Raw genomic sequence first — 17,230 nt, 5'->3', positions numbered from 1 at the left:
CTTAATAGAACCAACTTGACGTTGACTTCAACGGTAATTTACAATTACCGTCGGGCCTATAGGCCTATTGCCTGGCTTGCCTCAGCTTCGGTCATGTCCTTTTACAATTTTATCATTGTAATAAAAACGCAATTTGCCACATCATTTCAACATGCTCCTGGCCTACTAATTAATGCCTATTGTACTTTATTTTTTGCAAAAAGAAAGAAATCCTTGATAAAATAACAAGTCATTCACATTATAGGCTACTTTACACACTGTTATGTCAGGGTGACTGACAAGCCTGTTCTGAAGACTCCCATTCATTTTGACTGCACGAGCGCGTCTTTTTCAGACAGACAGCGCAATTCATTTTATAGCAGGCCATCGGACGAATATGACGCCTCGATATTAAAAAAACTCCGACTCCATTCATTCTGAAAGTCCACCGCACAACAGTGCAACGTGCATGTTCACATTTTTAGTAACAACCGCCAAACTTGCTTGCTTGCCTTACACATCTAAGTTTTCCGACTATTTTTCTTACCTTATTTTTCCGCTGTGGATGTTATTGAGTTTGTAGAAGTTTTAGCTCTTACGTTCTGAACATCTCGCACTGCCATCGCCCGATGTCATTTCTGAGTCACATCACTCTCGACGTCTCTCTTTTAAATGCCTATTCCCTGAATGGTAGGCTATAATTATGTGTTTTATATATAGGCTAATATCGAAACAAAATAACCCAGGCAGTCTCATCTAGGATATAACACAGGTTGAAGTCAACGTCAAGTTGGTTCTATTTAGGGAGGTGAATGTGTGTAAACATCTGTAGATGACTCAGAAATGACATCGGAAGACAAGGAGTGAATAGTGGCAAGAGGCAAGCCGAAGGCTGCTGACAAGGGCCCGACGCTATTGTAAAGCAATTTACAAAAGATTCACTGAACAAAAATGCTGATGTGGTACATGAAAATGTAGCCAAAAATGTGGAGAATGCAATGCAATAAGCATTTTGGACGATATATTGTCACAAGCTGGCAGAATAGGCAACAGGCCGATGTGCGTTTTATTTGGAGACTGTTTTGCGAGACAGAGACTGAGTTTGCTGCTGATATTCTGGGGATAGGCTACAACATAGCCAATGTACGACTTTAGCCTTTTAATATATTTGCTGCATTAGATCAGTCTTTCTAGAACAGGCAAGGGCTTTCTAGCCTCACGTCAGCAGCGCTGCATCACCCATATAGCCTACATTAAAACAATCAGCGGATGGTGGGCGGGTGCGGTTTTGAAAATTGGTCAAAAAACTTTGGTGCTGATGGATGATAAGTTTTGCTATGCAGTTATGATTGAAATAATAGCCCATCAGCGCATCTCTAGTGTGTGTGCCTCTCTCTCGCTCAGAGGGGAGGGAGAGGCTGAGGGTCGATCCAGCATGGATTCTAAACTCTGTGGTGGATAGGATCTACAATTAGGTGTTAACAATACTACTACGCTAGGTCGAAGTACTCCCAAGTGCTATTGCGCCACACATTGTAGTTCTCCGGTTTATTCGCTTGGAAAATCGCCACGTTTCATGTTGCGTGGCCGTAGCATTTCGATCAACTACTCGTGCAACTGTATTTAAGTCGGGAAAACGTGGATGTTTTTGATTACTTCTACGCTTAGTTACCGTCAAAGCCCGCTAGCATAGCAACATGCTAACACAGTCCAGCCGCGCACCAGGGCGTTTGAGTGCACGTAGCCTACCGACACGGGAGAGGTATGACTCAACTCGTGAAAGTTAAGGTAAGAACATATATTACTACTGACATTGGGTGGCGTGTTCCTTTAACAATTTATAATAGCAGCAGTGCAGTTACAGACTGTTTGTAGCCAACATTTCAGACTCAGATTTACATTATTGGCTCATCCGAATAATAATAATAATAATAACAGTAATAGTAGTAAAGTAATAGTATTGTGCACTTTTTGAAAGAAACATGAAAGTTGGTTATACCATAAGGTTTATTTTCAGATTTGGAGGGAAGTCAAATTTGACCTCTGAGGCCCGGGAGAGGTCAAATCCAAGATGGCCGCCAACAATATTCAAAAGTGCCTCACGTTGGAACCAAATACAGTAGAAAAACACTTAAGGTGTCATTTCCCACTAACCTTTGGGTGCCCATTCTGTATCTGATAACTGAGTTCAAGAAAATGCATTTATGTAAAGGTCAAGGTAAACAAAACATCAAAATATTCATTTTTTATGTACCCTATGTACCCCAATTCATTTCTTTGTTGTCCCTGTATTATTCAGTTATTAGTTGTTATTTCATGAGATGTGTGGCTAATTTCATTTCTTCACAGCACAGCATTATCCACAGATGACCCCCCTAGACCATTTTCACAGACCACCTGCCATACCACCGCTGGTTAAAAAAACCCTGCTTTAGAGAGTTGTTGCTACAGGCCACAGTACGCACAATGTAGAGAGCACTTCAATCATCATATTCTAACAGGTAAACATATTGACTATGAACAAACAATATTATTACATAATTACATAATATTATTCATGTTGCAAATTAATTTAACCATAGCCAGGAAGGAGTTTTCCTTGGTAGTTAGCTTTTGAGGTAAACATCATGGACATTCATCAAAATAATTATCCTAGCTAAACTAGAAGACAGTCTGGAACATTTATGTGAGCTGAAGCTAGTTTAATGATTGAACAGAGTATATTGTAGATATGTCAGCTTGGTAATGTGAAATTTGTTATGGCTGAAATAGGTAATGTTAACAGAGTATTCTAGTTAAAAAGCCGGTCAACCGGGCTTGAACACATTTGTAGCTAGCATGTTAACCCATTTACTCCTAAAATGCCTGCTAAAAACGCCTATAGAATCCTATGGCATTCTAGACTAAATAACCTTATTTCCTGAGGGTTTTCTGAAAACATACTAAAAATTGTCAGCGTCTAGGCCTGTCGCGATATTCAATAAATCAATTAATCGCATGATAATTAAAATTAGCTCGATAATTTTTCTGGCCACGATAAATGCCATTTGCATGCTTGTTTGTTTTCCTCGTCTCTCTCTCCCTCTCTCTCTCGGGTCCTTAGAGTAACCATGAGTGAACCCTCATGTCAGTCACTTGTCAGTCGCATGGTGTGTGGGGAGGCGGAACTACTGGCGTAGCCTACCACAGAGTGCAGCTAAAGAGCCGCGTGAGAAGTATACCGGTAGGTACTAGGCAGAGAGAAAGCTAGTTGCGAGTTCGAATAGGCAGAGACAAAAAAGATGGAATTGGTTAAGCGAAACGCGACAGCTGCAGTGTGGGAGCATTTCGGATTTAAACCGAATGCCCGTGGTGAACCACTGAACGTGTGCGAGTCGGTGTGTCGCATTTGTTGGAAAACAGTCGCAATTAAAAGCGGCAACACAACAAACATGCATATGCATCTAAAACACAACCATCCGCTGCAATTTTCCCAGTTGGGGAAAAAAAACACAACAAGTGGGCCGTCTTCATCTTCCCGAGGAAAATTCTCAGAACGACAATATTATCGCGTATCGCAATAATTTCTGAGACAATTTATCGTCAAGCAAAATTTGTTATCGTGACAGGCCTATCAGCGTCTACCAAAATTTAATATCTAAGCCTCTGTAGCACCTAAAAACATGAAATAAAAAGCATGCTGCGCTACGCAGCATCCAGCGGGAGGGTCAATGTTGCGCTACGCAGCATCCAGCGGGAGGGTCAATGTTGCGTCATGCAGCATCCAGCGCGAATGGGTTAATATAAGGCTGTGTCTTTAATTACTACTTAATTAATTACTTCTTACTGTTAGACTATCAATTGGGAGATTGTTAGGGCAGGTTTTGTGGTGGACTGATGCTCGATGTTTGTACCATCAAGTACCATGTTGATGAAGGCCAAGAGAGATGCTGGCACAGCCCTCTGCTGGCAGTTTTCTTTGAATGACCCGTCAAAAGAGAAAGATGAATTAAGGATCTCTTCGCGCACTACTTGTGCTGCTCGCATTAAGTGCATGGCATCACTGTCAGTTTGACAGACTATCATGAGAGCTGGTCCAATGTCCTTCTCAAAACTCAGGAGTGTGTCTCTTCCGTGTGAATGTGCCCTCAGATGTGGAAGCTCAGAAAGCAGTCGTTCTTTCAGTCAGGCAAGCCTGCTGCTTTTTCTCTACGAAACTCCCCCTCGCTCGGTCTGAAGCTCTTTTCCTTTTCTTTGCTTCTTCTGTCAAGGGTTTTCATTGCTTCTTCGCCGGCTCTGCCATACACACGTTTTCAACAATCTCTAGCGTTTCGTTAGCCTGCCTGCTTCGGTCGGCGGGTAGGATACACTGAACTTGCAAGCGGGATATTCTTCCTACAGGCAATAGGGGCGGGCGAGAGAGTCTTCACTCGCCCTGTAACGAGTCATTTAACCATATACCGACTTACGAAGATGAGTAATTAACACGAAAACATTGCCTGGTGTCCCTTTAACTAGGCTACTCTGTTAACATTACCTATTTCAGCCATAACAAATTTCACATTACCAAGCTGACATATCTACAATATACTCTGTTCAATCATTAAACTAGCTTCAGCTCACATAAATGTTCCAGACTAGTTTAGCTAGGATAATTATTTTGATCAATGTCCATGATTTTTAACTCAAAAGCTAACTACCAAGGAAAACTCCTTCCTGGCTATGGTTAAATTAATTTGCAACATGAATAATATTATGTAATTATGTTCATAGTCAATATGTTTACCTGTTAGAATATGATGATTGAAGTGCTCTCTACATTGTGCGTACTGTGGCCTGTAGCAACAACTCTCTAAAGCAGGTTTTTTTCAACCAGCGGTGGTATGGCAGGTGGTCTGTGAAAATGGTCTAGTGGGATCACCTGTGGATAATTCTGTGCTGTGAAGAAATGAATTTAGCCACACATCTCATGAAATAACAACTAATAACTGAATAATACAGCGACATAGGGCTGCACGATTATGACCAAAATGATAATCACGATTATTTTGATCAATATTGAGATCACGATTATTAATTAATTTTAGTGACAAAAATATTTTTTCCCTAAATATATTGGACTTGCTATCTGGCTCACCCAAATTCTTCCCCTCACATTTACTCCCCTAAATTACTGCAAATATAGATTTGACTGCGACTTCCAAACTTCCAAACAACTTCCAAACAAATGTTTTGTGCATGCTACTTTGTTAATATTTGGTAAAACGCCTACCGGGAATCCTCCCAACGCTCCCCATTAGCCACTTAAGCTCTGCTTCGTGTTCATGAGTTTACTGTAATCGTTAGTCCAGGGGTGTCCAAACTTTTTGACTGAAGGGCCACATTAGGTTTTGAAAATTGGCCAGCGGGCCACACACAAATAATAATAATAATAATAATAATAATAATAATAATAATAATAATGATTTGTATTATTTAAATGACAAAATAATTTTGTTGTAGAAAATTAATTTCTTAAGAAATACTGTTAATTTGATGCTGTTTAATTCATTTATAAATGGTGCACTGTCACTTTAGGACTCTTTGCCAGCTCCACTCAAATATAGCCTATGGCTAGTGCTGTGCCTATGGCTGTGCCCTCTCACAGTTTATAAATGGTCAGTAATGGGAACTACTGTTGCCATCGCCCTCTCTCCCACGCTCAAATGCGTCCCCAATTAAATGGACTAGCATAACGTAGTTAGATCTACTGCAATGGAGGTTCTATGTATCTCGATGTGACAAGCTTTTTTTTCACATTGACATTGTAAACGTTCTCTAAGAAGAGCGTTCTCTAAGAAGAGTGTAAAGCAGTTTGCAGTAGCCACAACGTCGTCTATCGCTGGAAAAAAATAGCGAGCGGCCTATGATAAACTAATAAGGGACCGTTCGTTATTTATAAACGGGGTCACCGGAGGAAAATAGGGGAGGGTCATGTCTTTTTATTCTTTGTTGAGGGGAGGGTCACCTAACTTTTTTTTGTCTAGGAGGGAGGGTCACCCATCTTTTGTATTAATGAAAACAGCAAAAAATCAAAGTGGCTTGTTTGATTGTTTATTTCTGTCACCATATAACATTCTCTTTCGTTCCATAGCTCTGTCAACATTGAACAATGAAAATAAGGGAGATTTCCCGGGTTTCTCACGCAAAATGCGGAAAATGTCAACATTCGTCCCCATTAACGTTGGAAGGGTTGGAGCAACAAAGTAGCCTACTTTATTCACGCCTAACAGCCTATATCCATTTGGTCAACTTTATCCAGCCCTAAAAAAGCTAAATTTAACTTTGGTTTACTTGTAGTTTACCGTGTAGCCTAACTTTAAACAGTGTGCATGCTTAACACAAAGCATACTTGTGCTTCATTCATCCACACATCCAGCTCCTAACGTTTTGACAAGCATTTCTACCAATTGACCTTGTTCCTGCCCATCTCTAGCTTTGCTGTCTCCATCCTTTCTGTTTTTGTTGTTTGCAAAATATATATAGTATTTATTGGTAACCAGCAACAAGTGCAATTTGTTAATCGCTGTCATCCTCTCTCCTGCCAACAAAAATGTGTTAGGCCTACGTTCCAAGTAGCAGTGCGTAATTCTGCTTCATAAAGTTGAACAAATACATTTGGTCATATAAATAGCCAGTTTATGGTCTACAGTGTAGTTGGTAAGTTATGGTAGGCCAACTTGGAGTGAATATACAGGGGGAATTCTTTGTCTAGCTGAGTAGCCTGGCAGGTGCGCACGTAGGCATAGGCCGAACACTGCAAGCGCTAATGAATCGTGTTCTTACGACAACCTCATCGTTAACTTAAATAGGCCTAGGTTAACATCACTCTGAGTTCGCATTCAAGCAAGCAAAACGATGATTTGAATACATCTGTTTCACTGGAAGGGCAAGGGGTAACAACAGGACAACACAGAGACAGGCCAGAATGGGGGACTAATGTTATGAGTATTAAAGTAATATGGGATATTCTACGGGAACATATTAAAACGGCAAGACAGCAGGGAAACGTTAAAATGATAAACCCAGAAAAAGTTGTCATGTTAGGTATTTTTCGGTCCCTGTGATTATTTGTGAAATTGTGCAAACGGCCTTTTCAAGTCATTTGAGAAGGAATGAGTGTAGCAAGCTCCCAAATTGACGCTCGTCTGAGAAATTCAGTTTTGGATAATGTTCAGCTTCGGCAGCTTTACAATGACTGAGGAAGCCTAGAGACGAGTCCATAGCAACAAGTTCATGTGTTGAATTAGTTATTACCCAGTGTGCTTTGTTGAATGGTCTCAATGCTTTATTGTTTTATTTCATGTGAATACTTACTAGAGGAGTAACTTTTCAAGTAGGCTAATGCAGTTGCAGGAAGTGTGCATTTAGTTTCCATGCTTATTGTGTTTCCACAACAATGTTAGGGAGTAAATCTACTGAAATGGCCACCATCTTGGTGAAGTGTGATGTGTAAGATCAGAAAGCAGAGGTTGATTTTAGGACGGTAGCATATGTTGATGTGTTACCATAGCGTGTAAGAGCGTGGGTGGAACACGTCGACAATTGGCCGGGGAGGGTCATGTCATTTTCAAAATGCGGCTGGAGGGTCGTTGAAAATTATATTGCAGGTAGGGGAGGGTCATGCAACTTTTGATCGAAGCAGTCAAAATCCCTCCGGTGATCCCGTTTATAAATAACGAACGGTCCCTAAATGCTCGGCGGGCCGGATTAAAGTGCATGGCTGGCCGCAGTTTGGACACCCCTGGTTTAGTCATTCGTTGATATGTAAAACACTGACGTGTAGGCTACATTTTCATTATTGTTCACTCGTTTTGAGTAGGCTGTGTCTTGAAACGCATATGCATTGTAGGTTGCACATGTAGCTTATAAAATACATGAATAAAATTCACGGATCCCGTCGTTAGCTCAACTCTTATTACAGTATAGGCTATCAGAGGAAGCAAACAAGGACTAAAAGTTAACGTGATAAAAAAGGCATGTGTGGTTTACGTCATGTGATGTGTTTCACGGTATGAGTTGAGAGCTCTGCTTTGCTTATATTTTTGGTTAACTTAACTTGCCTGAAATCCGAAATATTTTCGAACAGTGGATGATCCGCTTCGAGGGACAAGCTCTTGGCCTTCTGCTGTGCCACACATTTGATTTTTGATCGTCGTTTATTGTATAGTCTAACTAGCCTACTAATAGTAAACATAATGTCACTAGTCCACAGTGCATCAGGCTGAGCAGTGCAGGGAACAGCTGGCATTGGTAGGCTGCATGCAGGAACATGGTCAGACAGGTTTAAGGAGCGCTTGATTTGTTTTGTAGCGGAGCGTTCTATGGGTTGCCAGGTTGGTTCTATGGGTAGAGCACGCATTTGAAATATCGCTCGATCACGCAAATTTGATCGTGGGAAGCCAAAATCGTGATCGTGATTAAAATTCGATTAATTGTGCAGCCCTACAGCGACAACAAAGAAATTAATTGGGATACATAAAAAATGAATATTTTGATGTTTTGTTTACCTTGACCTTTACATAAATGCATTTTCTTGAACTCTGGTGGTTTCAAAGTTATCAGATACAGAATGGGCACCCAAAAGTTAGTGGGAAATGACACCTTAAGTGTTTTTCTACTGTGTTTGGTTCCAACGTGAGGCACTTTTGAATATTATTGGCGGCCATCTTGGATTTGACCTCTCCCTGGCCTCAGAGGTCAAATTTGACTTCCCTCCAAATCTGAAAATAAACCTCATGGTATAACCTAACTATGGTAGAAGTTTCATGTTTCTTTCAAAAAGTGCACAATTTTCATGGTTACCCGCTGTACTATGCCTATACCATTTCAATTAGCACTAGGCAACACCACGAACGAGCTGTCATTAAGTTTTTGCGTTTGTAGCCTACAACTTTTATGACGTGACATGTCTTGGGCATTTAGCTTTACCATCATGTCAACATAGTTGTAACATTATGCGCAATGCTCATCTAGGCTATGGATTTAAGTGGTTTAATTTTAAAAAGGGCAGCAAAAGTGGGATAACTGTGGATTTAATCGTTTGATATGTGGATAACTTTCAGTGGACTAAACACATAAAAGGTAAGATTTTGTTATCACAAAGCTAGCTGGTTCGTTAAAATGTAATATGGCGAAGCATATTTACAGCCAACTTTGTACTTGCAACAGTGAAACTGAGTTTGTTGTTAACATTGTTGGTAACGTAAACGTTTCTTCAGTTAGGAGCAGGACTGTTTTTTTTTTTTATTTTGCATTCATTTTCATTGGCAAAAGCTAGCCTAATATGCATGAGAGAACCTAGATTTGAGGGAGCTGCATCTGTTAGCATCAGCACGGTCATATTAACACAGCAGGGCACACTAGCCCAGTGATGGTTAGCCCAGTGATGAGGGATCGTGTAAAATCCCCATCCCCAGAAAGTTTCAAACCAAGCTTGCGCTGATGATGCATGATCACTGATCAAATTGCTATTTTCTGACACGATGCACACCATTCCCAAGTGCTCACCTGTCTGAATCTCAAGCTCTTTAGCCTAGCATCTTAATGCTGTTCACAGCACGGTGAATGACAAACGATGACAAAGTGCTGTTCATGTTTATGAGTTCATAGCCTGGTTATTTATCGAAGGACTTACATGTCACGTTTTATATTTTATTATGATCACTCGCATTACCATGGGCTTACTTAATAGGTAGGCCTAATACTACGGTTAACTTAGAATGCCCACCATTACACTGGAGATGTTAAAAAACGTTTAAACTTTTTTTATTCTACCGCGACGATAGGCTAGGCTTGGCTAGGCTAGATAATTCGCTCATTAGCTCAGATCAGTGACTACCAGAGGAAACGCGGGGTAGAAAACTCAAACAAGTAATGTTAGACTAGCTGTGTTACAGTTTCTCGTTGCAAAATCAAAATTTCACAGGAGCTCCATGCGCTTTTGTAGGCTACACGCAGTCTCAAAAACACTGTTTACAGCTTTTCGAGTCACTGTACGAGGTCATTTATTTTATATAGCGATAATTTAGATACACTTATGGGGTGGGTGCAATTGCGTTTTCTAAAGAATCTCCCGTCTTGATTTTGTACAAAAATTAATATTAACGTAAGTGACACGAAAAAAGGGCGGGAAAAACCTTATATAGCAGGCTAAGATATAAGGTCTGGAATTTAATTTAATATTGTTGTAATGGTAGGATAACTACATAGTTTACACAATAATTACACTGTGTTATAAATATTGTATATCAATGCATTTATTGACTGTCCCAAAATCGTGGCTCTGTCTATCATTGAACAGTAGCCTATTTAATGCATTCTAATCCATTGTCAATCACTTCCGGGAACTAGTTGAGGTTTACACAAACCACGTGACCAACGGAATTTTGAACACCCATTGTCGCAACTCTACCTTTATATGGCTCTGGCCGGTACTATCCGGTACTGTCTAAAAGTAAAAGATTCTGTGGAAAGAGGAGAGCAGCTCCCTACCAAAACCAGGGCTGCCTCCTTCACAACACACATGCCTTTTTCACATTAAAAAGAAATACTCTTTTCTGATTGGCTGGTGGGGTGGCTATTAAGTAAGGGATAATGTATAGAACGCCGGTCATTATTGGGAAAATAAGTCCTGACAGGGCGAACCGGACCCTGATGTGCAGCGGAGTGGTCTTCCGCCCTGAAGGGACTTATTTACCCAATAATGACTGGCGTTCTATACATTATCCCGCTTATTACATGGCTACTTGCCAAAACGAAACAATAAACTCCCCACGACGATCTTTAGCCTACATAACCTAGGCTATAGCCTATTTGTTACTGTTTCATCGTGGCTTTTGGTGAGAAACAAATAGTTCGACAACAGCACACGCTGAACTTGAATCAAACATTCTTTAGAACACCAACCGTCTGCTTTCACTTTTGAATGAAGTTCCAGTCCTTGCGTTAGTGATATGAAAGACGTGAAATAGAAGCCCATTTTCCTTGACAGCGGTCTGTTATACTTAGCAACGGTCTGTTATTGAGAATTCTCACTCGGAGAGAAGAAATACTCTTTTCTGATTGGCTGGTGGGGTGGCTATTAATTCTGAATAACAGGACACCGTTCCATATCAATGCTTATGAATGGTAACTATAACAACCATAGTAGGACGATGGTTGCAGCGCTCTAGAATCTTTGGTTGCAGGCTTCGCAACAATGGAATCAACTGTAAACAAGCTAACTGTCCATGCTAAAGTTGTACAACAAGCTGAACTAGTGAGCTGCTTTTTAAACGGAACCGCGTGTTTCCTTTGCTTTACAGTGGCAACCGGGTGATAAGCGGGATAGCGGCCTTCGAGGTGTGTCCAGTTATACGGAATTAATGGACGAGGGCGAAGGCAACTCCCCTCTGTTGCGCGTCGGGGAGTTTTTTGCCCCTCTCCCTCGTCCATTAATTCCGTATTACAGGACACCTCGGCGGCCGTTATCCCTTACTTAGCAGACCACCGAACATTGGGAAGGCTCATTTAAGTGAATGGAGCATTCTGCAGCATTATGAAGAGCCGTGTAATAATTCTGAATAACGGGACACCTATGAAGTAGATCTAGTAAAAAAAAATTTAATCACTGTTCCATATCAATGTTTATGGATGGTAACTATAACAACCATAGTAAGACTGGTACAGAATGGTTGAGCCTGGCAGCAGGCTTCGCAACAATGGAATCAACAGTAAACAAGCTAACTGTACATGCTATCGCTGTTAGAGCCAAAGAAAGTTGTATAACAAACTGAACAAGTCGGCTTCTCTTTGCCTGAGTTCTTTGCCTCGCCCTTGTCCATTAATTCTGTATAACAGGACACCTCGGCAGCCGTAATCCCTTCCATAACAGCAGCGTTTACACCGACTGAGCGGCAGTCATATTTTGTACCGCTATGCGGTACATCTCATTTTTCTGATAACCGAACACTGTGTTGTCCATTGTCCCTTATGTATTATCATTAAACTTTGCAATTGATTCACGGTTTACATGCATGTTGAACCATGGGGGCATATTAACACAGATCACGGATCAGCTGTGGTCCATTGCATCACTGTTCAGTGGGGTTAAATACTTTCACAAGGGACTTGCCCCTCCTAATTATGACCGCCGCTAGCGAAGCGGTCATATAGGGATTGTCAAAGTTTTTTTTTCATCTACTTCCTGAAATTTTGGTCAACGATACCCGGGGCACCGAAATACCGGGGCACATGAAATTTGGTGGGTATGTAGCCCCACTAAACTTTTACGGAAAAATTTCGTTTGGTCCCCGGGGGCCACTCCCCCTCCGCGCTGGGCCACCCGAAACCCAAAAAATGCAGTTTTTCCTAAATAACTACCTGAACCGTGGCACCGAGGATGAAGACATTTTTATGGTATGTTGGTCTTAAGGGCCCACATCAACCTAGCCCATAATCACTCATTTGTGATTTGCACCCCCCCCGGTAAAAAATGAAAATGCAATATCATTCTGCTTTAATCGCCCCTCTCTTCAGTAAAGACATTCAGAACTGCACCTGCACTGCATATGTGTATAATTAACCTGACATTCTCTGGGGGTATGCCAAGTTTCGTAGAATTTCATCCATGGGGGGGTCTAAAAAATTAAGTTATGTGTACATATAGTGACTGTACACTCATTGGCCTGTAGATGGTGGTGCACACATATACACATGCACACACACACACAGGCACCCACATACTATCGGTATTAGAACGGCCGATACATAATTACAAATTCAGTAGGATTAAAAGAAAGCCAAAATAAATATTCATCATCATCATCATGGCTGCATTTCCAGTATTGGCGATAAGTAGTCGTTTGTCCACTAGATGGCGCATCGTTGCAGTGAGACGTAATTTTGTTGGAAGTTAATCTAAAGTGGGTTGGAAAGACACTACGCTTCCTACAAGGACAAGACTGTAGGCTACAGTAGTTTACCGCAGAGAACGTCTAAGGGTAGGATGATTTCTGCATGACATGTAATTCCCATTTCCTCTTGAAGCCGAAATAAATCTGACAATGTTTATCGGACATGCTTGTTTTTTACTGCAGGTAGGCTACGTTAATCCTATCAATAGCAGAACGTAGGTAAAATAATGTTACCGTTAGCATGGTTGAGTGATGGAGGCCAATTTGATTATTGATGTATTTGTAGAAAACCATAAATGCGTTTATAGGCTACCAAGCAAATAGATAACAGCACTAATTGTATCTTTCGACTGTCATCTCATTTGCTTATGACCATAACCTAGGCTACTAACAGGAGCTAAGTGAGTTAGCCACAACACGTTCGCTACGTGATGGTTTTTTAATGGAAAATATATAGGCTACCTGAAAGATAACCTGTCTATGATGCACCCTAAACACCGGGCTGGGACATTTCTGCTCAAGGTCTCAAAAAGCATCTGAGTCAACGTTCATTCCCAAACACCCATATAGGCTACTTCAATCCTCTATTTTCAAAGGTGATTCAAGTAAGGAAGAGCATGGCTCAAAGTAAAGTAACTGAAACTACATAAATTCGTCAAAGTGATGATCTACATCTCCATTTAAACCAGATGTTTTAGAGCGCACGTTGAGATGTATTCAGGGTAGGGCTGTACCTACACATATTTGTTGCACGTGCTACAAAAATCATTCTTTGCGATGGATGATTTAGTACCAACGTTACACCGGTCAGATACAGTTTTGCCTATGGCTATTCCGTGAGACTGAGGCGCTTTTTGTTTGTTCGAAGTGCGTGTTTAGGGTGTGAGAGGGGAGTTGATGTGCTTTGATTTCAGCTTGGTAGTTGTAGTCTATGCGATTAAAAAACACGTGTGTGTGAAGTATCCAAACAATGATAACGCTTTCATTATGGCTGCTTTAGCCACAGACCTTGAGCTACTGTACAGTGGGTTGGGTTCCATTTAGAAGTGTCCACTTCATTCGCCCTTTCCGTGATTCACAGCTACGTGAAATGTATTACTACTGATATGCAAAACTATTAACTTTTCGCCAAGAGGTGGCAGCTTGATACTGTAAGGTGTAAGCCATTGGTTCCAACGGAGATTTGATTTGGGTCGCCAGCATAGCCTAGTGACAATTTGTGTTGTGTAATAGGCCTAGCATAGGGCCTACCTTATATAGCTTATAGTTTGTTAACAGTCACGGTTTTGTCATAACTCCCTCTATGCATTTTTGCATTTAGAATAGCTCTAAAACCGGGGGGCGAACACGTCGCAGGGGGGGGGGGGCACCAGTGCGTGGATATGTCAATCGCAAAATTAAACAATATTTCTATCGGGCGCCTACCATGGACTAGGCTGGGTGAAAATAAAAGATTGCGTCAAAAGATTGAGCTTAACCATGGACCTCATGGTTGCAAAATGCAAGGGAACATGAATCAGCATATTATTTGCACAAACAATAACGGACAGTAGCTCTTCAACTTTGCCCGTTAAAATGTGTATGAACAGTCTCGCAACGCATTTCATGAAGGCCCTTTTGGACATGTCAGTTATTTGCACCACTGGGTAAAACGGCATTTTGTTTTAGGCTACTGGTATTTAATTTGTGCATTGACAATAAAGCTGAATATCATTTGAACTAGATGACTAAACGTATGCATATGTAGAAGAAGAAACATTCACAAAAATCCATGACATGACCTCTCTTCTTGATAGCTGTTGAAAACTGCATGGAACTGACAGGGATTGTTTTGTTTAATAATAATAAATAAATAAATACATTATGCTGCTACCTTCTGCTTTTCCCAAATACAATGTAGCCTACAGGTGTACCTTTCATCAGTCCAGTTGCAATGGATGGACTGTGATGAACTGCCCTACTTGTGATTGTTTAGAGATTTTAAAGGTTTTATAACAATGTTACAGATTTTTTGGCCCAGAAACAAATATATTCACCTTTGCAGCGCCAGTAGGCTACTTTGTGTGCGGAATGTGTGCAAACACACATTCCAAACAAGCATACACAAAAGTTTCAAGAGTGGGGGATGGAGACAAATTCATTAATATGATTTATTTTCGCGGAATGGATGTGCAGGACTGAGCGGCGGTCATATTTTGTACTGCTACGCGGTACATCTAGTTTGATATGTGACTCAAGGCAGAGCATCACTGAGTAGTTTTATTATGCATTAGATGAGGCTTTTTATCAATTTCTGAGGCTGTTAAGTGTTGTAATCATTCAACCCATCATTCTTTGCTTGCCTTTTTAGGTGTGGAGTGTTAAATACAACACCACAGGGTCCAAGATCATCTCTGCAGGGGATGACCGTGCCATTCATATTTATGACTGTCCAGTCTGATGCTTTCCTCAACTTGCAGCAGGGCAAACACAATAAGTTTCCCTTTGGAAATGGCTTCCCAATATTTTGTCACCCTGATGTGTTGGCAGATCAGTTGCAATATTTACACAGCTTGGTCTTACTAGTGGATTGAAATGATCAAAGAAAACTATTTTCACTTCTCAAATTAACTTGTCCTTCTCATAAACCTGACCTTCTATGCCAGAATTCAATGTTGTTATTTTTTTAACAATTAAATATTCAGTTTAATTACAATTTATTGTATTTTTCTCTAAAGTTGGTCTGGTATTTAACCATTACATTATGTGTCACTGATGATATCCTATCTTTTTTTCCCTTGCCCATGAAATGAAAATAATATTTGGTTGATTGTCTATGAGTGAACTGTATCTCATACAAAGTTAAACTGCACATCATTAGCTGATTGAAATCAAGATACATGTGGCAGTCCTAATAATGTCTGTCTAATTAGGTTACTAGTTACTAATACCCCTTTCATATCAACATCAACCCGTGTTGAGGTCTAGGTTATTTGACTCATCTTCATAACCCACGGTTGGGCATGGGCACGACCCAGGTTGGTGGTCCAGATCATGAAAGATCAAAATCCTACAAACTCCTCCAATGTTGATTGCAAAAGTGACACACAGCAGTGAAAACAAAAGCCATGCCCATGTAGACAATATTAACTCATTGAATGCCAAGCTGTTTTCGGAAGCTTTGTCCTAGAGTGCCAGCAATCTAGACCATTGTTGATGATTTTTGTACAGCCACAGCATATTCTGTGTTATAGCTATGAACATATACAATGGCTTGTTTAAAAGGTGAGACTTTAAGCTCTCAGTGGGTGCAAACCGTGTATTTCTACACGCCTCTGTTCCTGAGAAATCCCAAGCTAAACAGTGGCTAGTTTTCATCAAAATCGCTGTTTTTTTCTAGAAAAGGAGATATGACGTCTTTCATGAAATATTCAAGTGTTGTCTGTAAACTTAGGTATACTTTCTGGGAAGTGATCAGCGAGACTGCCACCTAGTGATAGACCCATGAAAATGGCCTGGTTTTGACCTGACGTGCATGCGTCACTGATTCGACTCCCAAAGCGGCAACCGAGTTATGATAAAATGTCCAGATTGTGCGTTTTCATGAGTTTTCGATCGTCATATATTTAATTTCCATTCATCACAGAGTTCTATATATGGTGTGTTAGAGTGTCTAGTTTCGTAATTTAAAAAAAAAAAAAGCTAAAAACGTAATATTACGTTTTTGGCACTCAATCAGTTAAAACTTAAAGGAGGCAAGGCAAAAATGGAGGGAAAATGTTCTGGGCTTCTACGTCTGATATTTAAACCATTTTTGATTATATTAGATTAGAACTTTGTCATTGTGCAGAGTACAAAGACAACGAAATGCAGTTTGCGTCTAACCAGACGTGCAAAAAAGCAGAAAAGTGCAATGTGATATAAGTATAGGCAGGTGGTGCATAGACAGGTTAAGAAATATAGTGCAGTGTAGGGAGTAGTATACAGTTGATTTACAGAAGGTGGTTTAGAGTAGTATAAATTAAATATAAATATGTGCAGTGTATTAGCAGTTACCTTATAAGAGCAGAATAGATATGGCTATGTAATATGAACAATGTATGAACAACATCTACGGATATGTGCAATGTAATAGCAGTAACATTATAATAGTAGTAAGAATAATATAGATGCAGTGTAAGAAAACAGAATAAATATGGATATTCAGTGTGAAAAATATAGACAACTATGTACAGTTATGTGCAGTGTGGTAACAGTACCATTGTAGTGCAGAAACCGTAACATTATAAGAGTAATAAGTCTTATATATGTGCAGGATGAATAGTATGAATAGCAGTAGAAAATGGCTATATATAAGT

General features: G+C 40.4%; 1 protein-coding gene across 1 annotated transcript in view; it reads left to right on the top strand.

Annotated features, from left to right (window-relative positions):
• The window catches only part of skic8 (SKI8 subunit of superkiller complex), a 63,834-nt gene extending 48,246 nt beyond the window's left edge, over nt 1–15,588 (top strand). Inside the window, exon 11 of the mRNA XM_076302815.1 lies at nt 15,244–15,588. Coding sequence (XP_076158930.1) covers nt 15,244–15,333 — 90 coding nt within the window. The 3' untranslated portion in view covers nt 15,334–15,588. The remainder of the gene's footprint in view (nt 1–15,243) is intronic.
• Nucleotides 15,589–17,230: the final 1,642 nt, after the last annotated feature.

This window comes from Alosa pseudoharengus, unplaced genomic scaffold, assembly GCF_046254945.1.
Source record: "Alosa pseudoharengus isolate Yale_2024_CS ecotype anadromous, Long Island Sound unplaced genomic scaffold, YU_APseudo_1.1 YU_APseudo_1.1_scf_10, whole genome shotgun sequence".
Taxonomy (NCBI): Eukaryota; Metazoa; Chordata; class Actinopteri; order Clupeiformes; family Clupeidae; genus Alosa; species Alosa pseudoharengus.
The sequence above is the reverse complement of the archived record's forward strand: the minus strand, read 5'-3'. Positions and strand labels throughout refer to the sequence as shown.